Source organism: Mirounga angustirostris, unplaced genomic scaffold (assembly GCF_029215605.1).
Source record: "Mirounga angustirostris isolate CCGP_5_RB_7025 unplaced genomic scaffold, mMirAng1.0.hap1 SCAF_7, whole genome shotgun sequence".
In the NCBI taxonomy this organism is placed as follows: Eukaryota; Metazoa; Chordata; class Mammalia; order Carnivora; family Phocidae; genus Mirounga; species Mirounga angustirostris.
The window spans coordinates 117,955,667-117,968,872 of NW_026991715.1; the positions used below are offsets into that span (position 1 = coordinate 117,955,667).

The 13,206-nt window shown below is 35.9% G+C and overlaps 1 protein-coding gene across 2 annotated transcripts in view; it reads right to left on the reverse strand.

The window, feature by feature from the left end:
- Positions 1–13,206, reverse strand: part of PARP8 (poly(ADP-ribose) polymerase family member 8) — a 173,220-nt gene that overhangs the window by 66,797 nt on the left and 93,217 nt on the right. For both annotated transcript variants that reach the window (XR_010413283.1, XM_064596707.1), the window contains exons 5-8: positions 7,541–7,630; positions 6,916–6,986; positions 5,314–5,391; positions 3,935–4,029 (exon numbers count right to left, since the gene is read on the reverse strand). Coding sequence is in view for 1 of the 2 variants with exons in the window: in XM_064596707.1 (XP_064452777.1) it covers positions 3,935–4,029; positions 5,314–5,391; positions 6,916–6,986; positions 7,541–7,630 (334 nt within the window). In the remaining variant the exon portion in view is untranslated. The remainder of the gene's footprint in view (positions 1–3,934; positions 4,030–5,313; positions 5,392–6,915; positions 6,987–7,540; positions 7,631–13,206) is intronic.

Below are 13,206 nucleotides of genomic sequence, written 5' to 3' on the forward strand. Positions count from 1 at the left end.
ATGGTTTAACACAAAAAAAGGATTTATACATCATGAACGCTACATGTTCCCTATGGACTCGGAGGGCTGGAGGGGAGTTACTCCTCACTGGGGTCACTCAGGAGCCCATAGTGATGGGAGCCTGGGGGAAACGGGAACTCCTGCACTAGTACCCACATTCACATTTCACTGGACAAAATTAGCTGTCTAATTACCAGACAGGTTAATACCAGAGGACAGGAACCAGAAGATCTGTAAGTAATCCTACCGGTCACTACAAATGGAAATGCAGAAACCCAGAATAAGTGGTTCATACAGATTTTTGTGGCTTTTCTCTCCTTCCCCTCCCCTCCCCTCTCCTTTCTCTTTCTTGCTCTCTTTCCCTCCCTCCCTCCTTCCCGCCCTCCCTTCCTCCCTCTCTCAAGGAAGTATGTGAGCCTGAATATAGTAGCACAACCTCCTCAACCTTAAAAACTCCCCAGTATGCCCTGTCCTCCAGAACATCAACTCCAAAAGGCCCTATTACAATTGTCCATCCACAAAAGGTGATCAAAATGCAGAAGATGGGGCGCCTGTGTGGCTCAGTCAGTTAAGCGGTTAAGTGTCTGCCTTCAACTCAGGTCATGATCCCAGAGTCTGAGAATCAAGCCCCCACGCTGAGCAGGGAGTCGGCTTCTCCCTCGCCCTCTGTCCCTCCCCCCATTTGTGCTCTCTCTCTTGCACCCTCTCTCTCTCAAATAAATAAAATCTTTTTTAAAAATGCAGAAGAGTCACAATCTTGCAATCTTCTAACCTTCATTAAGCATTAGTCATCATAAAAAGGCTAGAATATTACTCATATGGCTTCGACTTTTAAAACAGAAGATGGTATGATCATAAAGCAAAGGTTATTTCATATGGGTTAGACGTGTGAAACACCACAAGCAAATTGTCAGAATCATTTCATTCCTGACCACGTGAGAATTTTGTGACTTGTAATTCCCCACACCTTTCTAAAAATATTAACCTCAAATTGTTTTCCGATGGCACTGATCAAATTTTTTTTAAATACATGACTAGAGGAGAAAATGTATAATGAAAAACATCAAACATCCTCATTTTGCTGCATGATTCAAGATGAGACATGTTCACTCAGTCTAATAAACTGATGGTTTATCGTGTTTCTCCAGAAATCTAACTCACTTCCAATACAAGAGCCTATGAACTGGAACTGTCATCAGTGTTTATAAGTATGGTTCAACACAGCCAGGATCCTGCTTTTGAATGCTATGGCCACATAGAGCTGAAATTACCTACTTCAGTAATGAACTGGTCATTAGTCCCTGTTTCTATCTCCTCTTTCAACCTACTTTAAGAGGTTTTTGCCTCAAGTGAGGCAATGCCAGTTCTTTTCATCTCTTACAGAGAACTTAGATGTGGTTAGCTGCCTTTCTCATTAAATACGTCACATTAAAAAAAAAAAAAATGACGCCAAATAGCCTATTATGCATATTGAGGTACTTTTGTTCTTCAAACTCCATTAAGTTCTTATAAACCTCAATTAAGTAAAAGAACAGCTAATTAGAACAGTCTGTTTTCAGCAGGCTTAGAACTTTGCAAGGAAGAAGGTTCCAAGACCTTATGCCTAACTACTACTCTTGCCATGTCCCCAAGCCTCAGTAGTCGATACTAGACAGTAAATTCATTCATATTTATTTCAAGTAAATCAGACTAGTCCTGCTGTGGTTCATACTTTATACCATGAGGCCTCTGGGAGGTTATTTATTCTGGAAACATTCTCGATAGCTATAGAAAATTACAGCTATAGAAAATCTACAGCAGGTAAGAACATGGCTTATGTTAATAGAGATTTAAATTGAATCAAAACTTATAAGTGAAATAGGGAAGGAGAAAAAAAAATCAAAGCCATTTATGACTTTCAATATTTCATTTGAATGAAATTCCAAATATTTATCTAATTTCAAGAGTTGGTAAGTTATCAATAATTTTATTAATAATGGAAAATACTAACAGATGATCACTGGTACTTAAATTCTTGCTGAAGAAACAAAAAATATTCCATATATATATATATATATATATATATATATATATGACAGTGTAATTAGAGCTTAGCATGGAAATGTGTGTTCAAGATAGTTCCTTAACTTTGTATAAAGGCAATCAACATGCGTTAAGGCAATACCCTAAAATGATAGGTACCTCAAATGAAAAGAAGCTGAACTATATGTTGTATTGTATGATTAACTCTATCCCAGAGTTCTTTTTTTTTAGTGGGGGAGGGGATTAAATTACTGCGATCAAAGTTTTAAGCAGTCAAGCAAATTTCGACTCAAGTTAAAAAATTAATCCTTGTTTTGAACCACTTATGGATAAATCCCTAACTGCCTTCTTCATTTATTCATTCTAACACCCTTACTAACTATTCATATTCCTTACCCTGGAGCCACAGTAGAGATCAACTGAGAAATAATTGCAGCTAATTTGCTAAAACCTTGAAATTTGCAAATATTTGTTTTTCCAAGCATAATCCCAATCACTCTCAGTCCACTGCAGCCGACCAGACCTCCATGAGTGGGAGAGACAGGATGGATGTATATAACCCCAGTTTACTGAGGCTGTAGGTGGTGGTGAGTTTGTTTCTGAAGTTAAAATGAAACACTTGACAATTATCAATTGTAGTTCTGTTGTACTTCCCAGCTTAAATTATTTGTTGGCTCTCTCAAAATCTAGATATGTCCATGGAAGAGAAAGTAACCGATAATGTAAACATCTTTCATGGATGCCATACAAACAATCAAGAATCCATCAGCCCATATTTCATATATTCCCTGTGCTATATTAAGTAACAAAATATAAGCATGATTAAAAAAACAAAAACAAAACAAAATAAAACAAACCAACAAAATAGCGCACTGTCCCTGCATGCACAGAATTTAGGGTCTAGAGGGGGAGAAGTAAACCAATAATGACAAGACACAAGAAGTTGAGAAGCATAATAAATGAGGTGAAAGCCAAATGTGAAGGGCAGACCGACTAATCGGCATTGGAAACTCAAAGGAGGCTCCAGAGAAGCTGGCCTTTGGATTGTGGCTTGAATAAGAATGAAGCACTCGCTGGTGAGAAAACAGCTCATGCAAACGCCGGAAGTCAAGAGGGAACAGAGCACGTCTGGAGAACGGGCTTGGGTGGTTTGGGTGGATAAAGCGGGAACCGAGATCAGGCTGGGATCGGAGTCTGAAATTCCATGGCAACTTGGAGGCTGCCCATCAGGCAAAGAAGAAGAATCTTAAATAATCAGATCTGAGTCGTGGAGGGAAACTAGGATAGTGACAGGAAAGAGTTTCTTTTTTAAATGAGGGAGAGAAGATGGTAGGTAAGGATACTGAGGTCTTCTGAATAATTAAAAGTGATAAATAATGGTCTTTAAATTTATCACCAAATTATATATGAAGTAACTGCAAGATAAAATATATTATCATTTAAACAAACACTGCAAACTTATGTCCTTTTTTTTCTCCCCCTTTCTTTTTTTGGGGTCAGATCACATCACAATGTGATCTGGACACCAGTGGTTATGCATTATTTACTTTTATTGTTCACATGATGTGTCCTTGATTTATGACTGGACTGCATGGGCCAGCTGGCCAAGTCTATTAAAGGAATTGATTAGGACGCTATTTAAGACTGATATTTTATCAAAGTAACTCTCCAAAATAACTAATTTCTTTAATGCACCAATGTACTCTTAAACCACATGTACCAAAAACAAAACCAAAAAAATCCATACAGCTACAGATAGTCCATTTTGTATAAGTAGAAACACAGCAGGATGTCTTAAGAAATTTCAAATATAACTAAGCCCAAGAATATTTCCACTTAAATAACTCAACAGAAAAATCCCAATGACTTACCAAGTCATTTTAATTTTTATTCACGAGAGGTACTGATTTACCTGAGAGAAACTGCATGCGGCCCGTATAGCTCTCTCACTGCCGACAGATCAGCCTCAAGCTGGGGGTGCTTGCGCAGTTCCCCGTCATAGTTCACCTGACAAAAAGGGATGGTTCAGGAATGACTCGGGGTGAAGAGAATCAGAAGAATCAAATACAAACCATCTCTTGAGCAGGTCACCTGACAAAAAGGGATGGTTCAGGAATGACTCGGGGTGAAGAGAATCAGAAGAATCAAATACAAACCATCTCTTGAGCAGGTCACCTGACAAAAAGGGATGGTTCAGGAATGACTCGGGGTGAAGAGAATCAGAAGAATCAAATACAGACCATCTCTTGAGCAGGTCCCCCTATAGGTTCTGCCAGGGATATCTTCTCTGTCATCTTCATTGAAAAATAGAATACTGCAGTATATTCACTAAAGTTCACAGGTTCGCTTAGGTCATAAGTCTCATATAACGTATTATGCTCGAAAAGTAAAATTAGAGGGGTGCCTGGGTGGCTCAGTCGGTTAAGCACCCGACTGTTGATTTCGGCTCAGGTCGTGATCTCAGGGTCGTGAGACTGAGCTCCATGTTGGGTTCCATGCTGGGCGTGGAGCCTGCTTAAGATTCTCTCTCTCTCTCTCACCCCCCACCCCACTGCTTGCACGCACGTTCTCTAACAACAGCAACCAAAAAAAGCACCACTTTAATCTACTACCTTCCCATTACATTACACAAGTTACAAAACATATTTGTTCAAGAGGTTTACAGAACCAGAACAAGACACCATATACAGCCATATCCTAAAATCAACTGCACAGGTTAAAACTTTAACACTACCCTGGAAAAATAGTGAATTCTTTTATATATATGCATATGTGGCTACACCATTTTCATATATATAAATTATGATATTTCTTCATCACAATTTTCCAACAAACACTTTACGTCAGTGTAAGAGGAAAAGACAATGAATACAAATATTGAGGATGCTCAGTAACTCGGGACCATCAATTTTTATAAAGGTTAATCATGTTCTACTTAAAACTAACCATCCATGCTTTTGTTAGAAGCGTCATCATTTCAAAACACTGACTGAGCCCAACATGCTTAAGAAATGTAAAAGTCAGAAATAGAATAAAATGCCATCTGCAAAATCTCTGTAATGAATTAAGATAACTTCAATGCAAGTGAGTGATTACAGTCAAAGAATTGCCAAAGTAACCTTAATTTCTGAATATATGTACAAATAAGAAACAGAGAAATTATACAGATCTGCAAGCCAGTTACAGAACTAACGTGCAGGGCTCTCGGACCACAAGCACAGGAATCCACTAGGACATGGATGCCTACCGTGGACTCTGAGAGCGGATAATTGGGAGGTCTGATGCACTCACCTGTCCTCCATAATAAAATTCTTCAGAATCATTATCACCTTCAGAATCTTCTTCCACTGTACTATTTTGTCTTGACTCCTTAAAATAATAGAATCAGAAGAAAGTTTTAATGGTCAAACTAGCTTGCCTTCTTTCAAAAAAAGTAGATAATGGCCATAATGGATTAAGTCTTGTGCTTATCACCTGGATTTTATATAAAAGACATTGTTGGTGCAGTACAAACCAAAAACAAAAGATAGTAGGAGACATTTTGTCAGTGTATTAAGCTCTATGTATATCTTTTTTAAAAGTTTTATTTCATCGATTTTGTGTTGTACAATTTACCATTTTATATATATATATATATATATATATAAACTATGTATAATCACCTACAACTTTGGCTTTGTTCAGATAGAACTTCTGAGAAGTTCATACTGATTCGATTTTTTATTAAAAAGTTCCTCGGCATTATTTATCCCTGACTGTCCTCACTTCCACTGCCAACTCTACACAATGGTATGAAACAAAAGGCACTCTTAACTCCAATAATAATTATGAAAATAAATATGAATTAATTACAAAGAGAGCGTTCTGCATATAGAAGTTATTTGCTTTAGACTTCAGATTTCAAAAGGATATTTAATTAAATATGCTTGAACTTGAAGTTTGAATTTCTAATTAACTGAACCACATCTGTTATGTGTCTAAAGTGCAAACAATGAAAACTCATCTAAAGTAACTAATGATGATATTCCTATCCCTGGCTCTGTTAAAATAATTAGAAGAAAGGCAAATTCCATTAGACACAGGAATCTATTAATCCAACGTGTTGGAATCATCCCTAAAATTTCCAGAACAAATTTCGAATTCTTAAGGAAAAAGAAAAACCTATAAAAGGGAATTTGGGTTTGATAAAATGCGAACAGTTTTCGGTTTTAGCGGCAGTACTGCTAAATCTGTGGTTCTCGTTGTGGAAAAAGAAGAGTAGAGGGAATGATACAACACTAAGAGAAAGGGAAGGTCGTATTGGGTACATAGTGTTAAGAGCAAAGAATTGTTGGTCCTGTTGCACTCATTTTGTTTGTTTAATGTCTAGTATTTATTGACTGATTCAAGCAAACTTTTTAAAGGTGAGGAAGGGCGTATGAATTTGTTGTTGTTGTTTTAACATTGGTCAATAATAATGACTCTACATACCTATAATCTTTGCTACCTTAGCTAAAGAGACCACCTTTTACAAATGAACCTGTGAGGGTCCCATTGAAACAATGGATAGCCACATATAGTTGTTAGAACTGTAAGTTATATAAGTGCTCCTTAGTCAACTACGTTATTTGACGAACGTACGGAGAATAAGTAAAGAAAGCTTCGTATGTATCTGATTTAGATTTAAAACTGACATTCTTTCTATTATTTGAAAGGGAGCTTCCTTCTCAGAGTTAACTCCAGGTCACTACCCTCCCCACACATTAAGTCTCTCAGCTACAAGCTTGTGTTCCATACACTAGATGCGATCTTAACCCCAATAACAGTGATAATATTAACTAGAAATACAAGGTAAATTTAAAATATGCCTTTATGTTTTCAATAAATATAAAACATGAAATGCAATTTCCATACCTCTCCATTTTCCTTCTGTAATTTGGATTTTATGGATAAGCAACAGTTAGTGTCATTTGTCTTCCTTAATTCTGAAAGTTATAAAACATCATTTCAGTTTTTAGTATACTATTTACCAAACATTTATAAGCTTCAATGTAAAAACACCCCTCAGGTGATTCTTTCTTTGCAAGAAAATTAAGGAATATTTTGAAATTATATTATGTTGGGAAGTTATGTGATATATAAGCTCTTCTGATTTTCCATTGCCCATAAAAATATGGTCAAACCAAAGTGCCACTATATAGACTGCTTCAGATCTCATTATATATTTCATGGGATCTACATTGCCCTGAGTCAGCTTTTTAAATATTCAGTTTCCCTAGCAGTATCATTATGTATGGAATATTTTAGAGCAAATATTAACATAATGCATTTAAACAGGACTTTTTCAAAGAATGTAAATTTATGTGTTTAAAAAACTGTTAAAAAACAAACACAAGTTAAATAGAAAATTTATATGGGGATTTATAGATCCTAAAGATAAATATCTGTTACATGGGCTAAAAGAAACAAAAAAAATAAAGCTACCTACAGGCAAGAAAATATTAACCTAGAATTTTAAAAAATAGTGTATTCCTATTACCTGTTGCTATTCGATGAAAAATTACTGGAATTGGCTCTGTAGTAACTAATACATCTTCATCATTTTCTGAACTTGACACGTATGTATTATCTGCAAAGAAATATGGACAATTAAAGTCATAGTAATTTGAAAAAAGACACCCTTTATTTAAAAAAATGAGGTTACATCCACATCACTTCTATCACTCATGAAGCACATACTACTGCTCTGATTAATCTTAGAAAAAATTACGTGTATTTCAGATTTATGTGTGATTTAATTTTAAATGGCCTCTTTAAAGATGTTTGCATCTCCTAGAGAAATAGAGACTTTGGGTAGAAATTATAGAGATTATAGCCCAAATATATCTCTCATATTCCGTGGGGCAACAGATCATTTGGATGCAATTGCTTGCCCTAACTCAATGAACAGGGTCCTTCCCAGTTATCAGTACCTGCTAACCTTCCTAAGCAGGTTAGTGGTTGGAAGGAGAAAGCTAAACAAGAACATTTGGTGCAACAAATTCAATATCAAGTCTCTAAAAAATCTGAACTAAAGCTTTCATTGAAAATCATACCGCCGTATTACTCTAATACACATTTTAAATTGATATGAAGTCTCACAACTCTTCCTCCATGAATTTTCATTAAATACTATACAAGTTGAATTCATAGAACATTAAATTGTTCCACAGCTTACTTAATTATTTTACTCATCATTTATTTTCTCTGGAAAATATATTTTATAAATCTAGGATTTTTCCCTAATAAATACAGACCTCCGCTTCTATGGTAATATAATATAACGCACAGCCATTTATCCTAGTTGGTTCATTGAGGAGTACAGAGCATCTGTGAGAGAGCTGTTTAACAAACACTTCATCAGTTCATCAGCAGTGGTCCTATAATACTCTCCGTGTTGTATAAAATATATAAAATATAAAAATAAAAAGTGTAAAATATTCCCAACAAATAATAGAAACCTGTATCAGTTTCTGCAAAAGGAAATGAGTATTCTGACAACTGTCTGAGTACAAGATAAAAGATCTTGAGCCAAGTTTTCATAATATTGTGTCAGTACAGTGAGAACATGATCTTTAACTGATAGATATCAAAGTCATTACTTTATTTCCAAAGAAACATCTGCACTGTTTTTAAGACCTAGAGTACTGAGTCAGTGAGAGCAATATGTAGTCACAGCGTAGCTATAAAGATGCTCAACAGAGACACAAGGCTTTCACAGTTATTCTGGAAGGTAAGAGGACATGAGTATAGATTGGATTTGAAACAAAACAGGTTTGCCCCATTACTTTATTTTAATTGCAAATTTTGCCTTGTTTTGTTTTCAAATAGCATCAAGGAAGGTGTGAGATTTTTGTGTTTATCAAGTGGGACCACAAATTAAGAAATGGATTTAATATAAATTTACTTTAATTACTGTCTCATCATATTGATTGAGACTTTGACGTTTCATCTGGAGTCTCTTCTGTCAGTAACCTCATACGCTGAGGTAGGAATCAAAACCCCTCTATCAAAGCCATTATTTAAATTTCTTAAACCCTCATTCAGAGTCTTACTGATCCAAGTTATTTGCTATGGAATCAACTGAATTAGACTTTTCCTGTGTACAATGGATTCCTTGAAGTAAACTTATGGAGAAAATGAGTATTAGAAGTGTGGATTAGGGGCACGTGGGTGGCTCAGTCGCTAAGCGTCTGCCCTAGGCTCAGGTCATGATCCCAGGGTCCTGGGATCAAGCCCCGCATCAGGCTCCCTGCTCAGCGGGAAGCCTGCTTCTCCCTCTCCCACTCCCCCTGCTTGTGTTCCCTCTCTTGCTGTGTCTCTCTCTGTCAAATAAATAAATAAAATCTAAAAAAAAAAAAAAAGGTGTGGCTTACAGTAACGGAAGTAATAGCTGACCACCAACTAGAAGGGGAGATCCAGAAAAATCCGTAAAATGGACACAGTATCACGCAGTATCTCAGTGTCATGGAACAAGGAGGATTTTACTATAGCTTCAAGAGGCAAGTAAGTTAGGATTTTCTGTTTATGAAAATGGGGAAGTGAATAACTCAATTTAAAGGTTCAAATGGTTTACGTAGTGTTGATACTGGAAAGCAGTCAACTTTGATTCAAGAGAATATAATTTGGTGAAGACATGTTGCATAATGCTGAAAGACAGGACTACACAGTCAACCATATCATTTTCTAAGAGATTTTCTACCAGTTTGTATTTTCATCAGTATTTGGGCATTAGAACACTTTCAATTTCTGTTTCTGGCTTAATTTATCCAAGCCAAAATGTTTTCAGGTTTCAAGACAATATCTATTAAATCATCATTACAACATTAATAGGCCAGGTCAACGGGGTATATACCCAAGTGAAGAACAGAAATACAGGAAAGTAGACAAAGCACATAAAATCTAGACCCAGCTACCAACTAGTTATTGATCCCTTTTAACTAAGCCACAGTCAGCTTAGTTCTAAAAATGAAGGTTTGCTGATGCACTTTGAGGATCGGTCCAGCTGTATGAATGAATTCTGTTTTCTTTTTGTTGTTGTTGTTTAAATAATCATTTCTAAACCTTCCTCAAAGTATTTTGACATCTGTAATAATAACATCATCTTTGTTTAGACATGAGAAAGTAGGACATAAAAAGAATAAGGAATGCATTTAAGGTAACAGAATGAGTCAGTGACAGAATAAAATGTTTTCAAACTCAAATTCCTTCACTGGAATTCTCCCACTTGACTCCAGAGCTGCCAAATTTTTTTTTTTTTTTTTGAAACTTCTGGAGACAGTTAGGTTCTTTAATGTGTAAGTTTTGTAGAGGACCTCAAGATCTTTATTAAAGGCTGTTAACAGTATGAATATTTTCAGGGCGCCTGGGTGGCTCAGTCGTTAAGCGTCTGCCTTCGGCTCAGGTCATGATCCCAGGGTCCTGGGATCGGGCCCTGCATCGGGCCCTGCATCGGGCTCCCTGCTCGGCGGGAAGCCTGCTTCTCCCTCTCCCACTCCCCCGCTTGTGTTCCTGCTCTCACTAACTCTCTCTGTCAAATAAATAAATAAAATCTTTAAAAAAAAAAAAAAAAACCAGTATGAACATTTTCTCTTCCCCGCCCTACCAGACTATGCAAGCATTACTGGAACTCTCGTGGACAATTGGGGAGAGATGGGTAGAAAGCCATGAAAAAGCATCTCCTGAACTACTGTTTTCATTCCATTTCAGATGCAACATGATTTAAGCCAAGTCATTCCATTATTCATTACTATGTAACTAAAGGGATTATAATTTTATTGGTTTTATAATATAATCTGGATGTCTCCCCTGAATGTTATATATAATATTCATGTACTTCATGTCAACTTTCAAGCCAGTCATTTATTATCCCTATTTTAAAGATGAGGAAACCACGGCTCAGAGAAATTAAGCAATTTGCCCAAATTATTTCAGTAATTAAAATTACACATGACTAGTAAGTGGTGAAACTGTCTGAATCCAAACATCAATGCTTTGTTATGCTTTTTTAATATCAAAAAATTGTCACTCAACAATTGCAGTATGTTGTAAAGCATATAAAAGGGATGAGAGAATTTACACCCACCAATAGGTGAGCCTCCTAATTAAAGGTGGGAATTGATGAGAAAAAACTCTGCTGTTCTATTACAGCAGAGCCAATTATCTGTGACTTGTAATATACTTACCTTCAAAAAGCAAAATCTGTCTACAGTGTATATGACATAAGGAAGTACAAGTAAACCAGAAGGTTGCTCTATTTCTTCACTTTATTTTAAAGAACCAACCTATCATTTAGCATTGCATTTATATACATGTTATTTAAGGTAAAACTAATGCTCACTAAAGACCGTCTTTGTTCACAAAAGCAAAACTGTTGACTAATTTCAATAGATGACATGGTTACTTAATAGATTGGAATTATAAAATGATAAATTCGTTCCTAAGGAGATAAACAGGGTGACATAATCCTGAATTTGAAGGATTATGCTCATACATTTCCACAGGACAAAGAAAGTTCCAAATTTTCAAACTTGGATGATGAAATAATCACTCAACCATATAATCCAGGAAACTAGGATGGGGGGGGGAAGACTGAGGAACATTAGCAGAAGGAATTAACAAAAGTACTATCAAGATTACTGCATTTAGAAATTAAAAATGAAGTAAAAAGCTATTTGTTTGAAAGGATTTTTACAGTAGGTAAAACTCTGGGGAAGAAAAATCAAAGGGAGAAAAAGGCAAGAACAAATGTAAAACAACAGAAATGAGAAACAGCCACAGAGATGCGGAAGATTTTCAGATGTACATACTGAATACTATGAACAACTTTTTGTTGAAAAGGTTGCACATTTCACCAACATAGTGAGCTTTCAAGAAGAACACATGTTTAAAAATGACTAAGAAATAGAAAATCAGAACAGATAATAATCGTGGCAGAAAAATAACGATTATTAATCCCAGAACCATCCCTAAAAAGATACCAGGCTCAGAGAGATTTGCTTGCATGCTCTGTTGAATGCCAAAGAATAGGTACAATGTCAAGCCTTTGGTGGCAAAGTATATGACAAAATGCATCTAATTCTTCTTTTTTTAAAAGATTTTATTCATTTATTTAATTGACAGAGAGAGAGAGACAGTGAGAGAGGGAACACAAGCAGGGTGAGGGGCAGAGGGAGAAGCAGGCTTCCTGCAGAGCAGGGAGCCCGATGCGGGACTCGATCCCAGGAACCTGAGATCATGACCTGAGCTGAAGGCAGACGCTTAACCGACTGAGCCACCCAGGCACCCCCAAAATGCATCTAATTCTTAAAGATCAACATTAAGATATCTACTAATAATATAACTTGTCACCTTGTTGTTCAAAGGAGAAAACATATGTGATACCTCAACAGAAGTTAAACAAGAATTTGCTAAAGACTTAATACTCATTCTTTAAAAAAAAAAAAAAAAAAGCTTGGTAAATGAGAAAAGTAGTTTTCTGAAAGCAGATGAAAGTATGGTCACTAATTTTGGAAAAAAAGGACAAAGCTGCCAACTTTCATATAGATTATTAAAAATTAATCTGGAAGTTCTAGTAGCATTATGGGAGAAAAAAACACAAGGATGAATATTGGAAAGGGAAAGCAAACATATAACTTTTATACAACATTATCTACATGAGAAATCAAGTGTATTAACTGAACTGTTAGTACAAATAAATGTAGATTAAAATTTAACAATGGGGAAATATTATCATGGTAATATTCACTTTGAAGAAAGCTCCATAAAAAATACTACCACTACTTCTCCCCAATAAGTGATAGTTAGGAATTAGAACTGAATTATAGGTTTGATTTTACCACCAAACTACATGTCCTTGGGAAATACTATTTAACCTCTCTTGGCATATTTCTTCAAGTATAAAATGTGACGACAGCCTTTGTTCTGCCTATACACAAACTGGCATTTAGAGTCAATTCAATTATGTATATGAAAATACTTGGTACACAGTGTACTGGTTACATCAACCAATTCAAAATACGACCTCCAAATGCACTAAAATTTCTCTCACCCATACTTGGTGTTTTATTTACACTTCTTTTATTTTTAGAAATGAAATTATATTGTAAATTCACTACAGACTCTCTCCAGGATGGGAATTTGTTTTAAAAAAGCACAAATGATAAC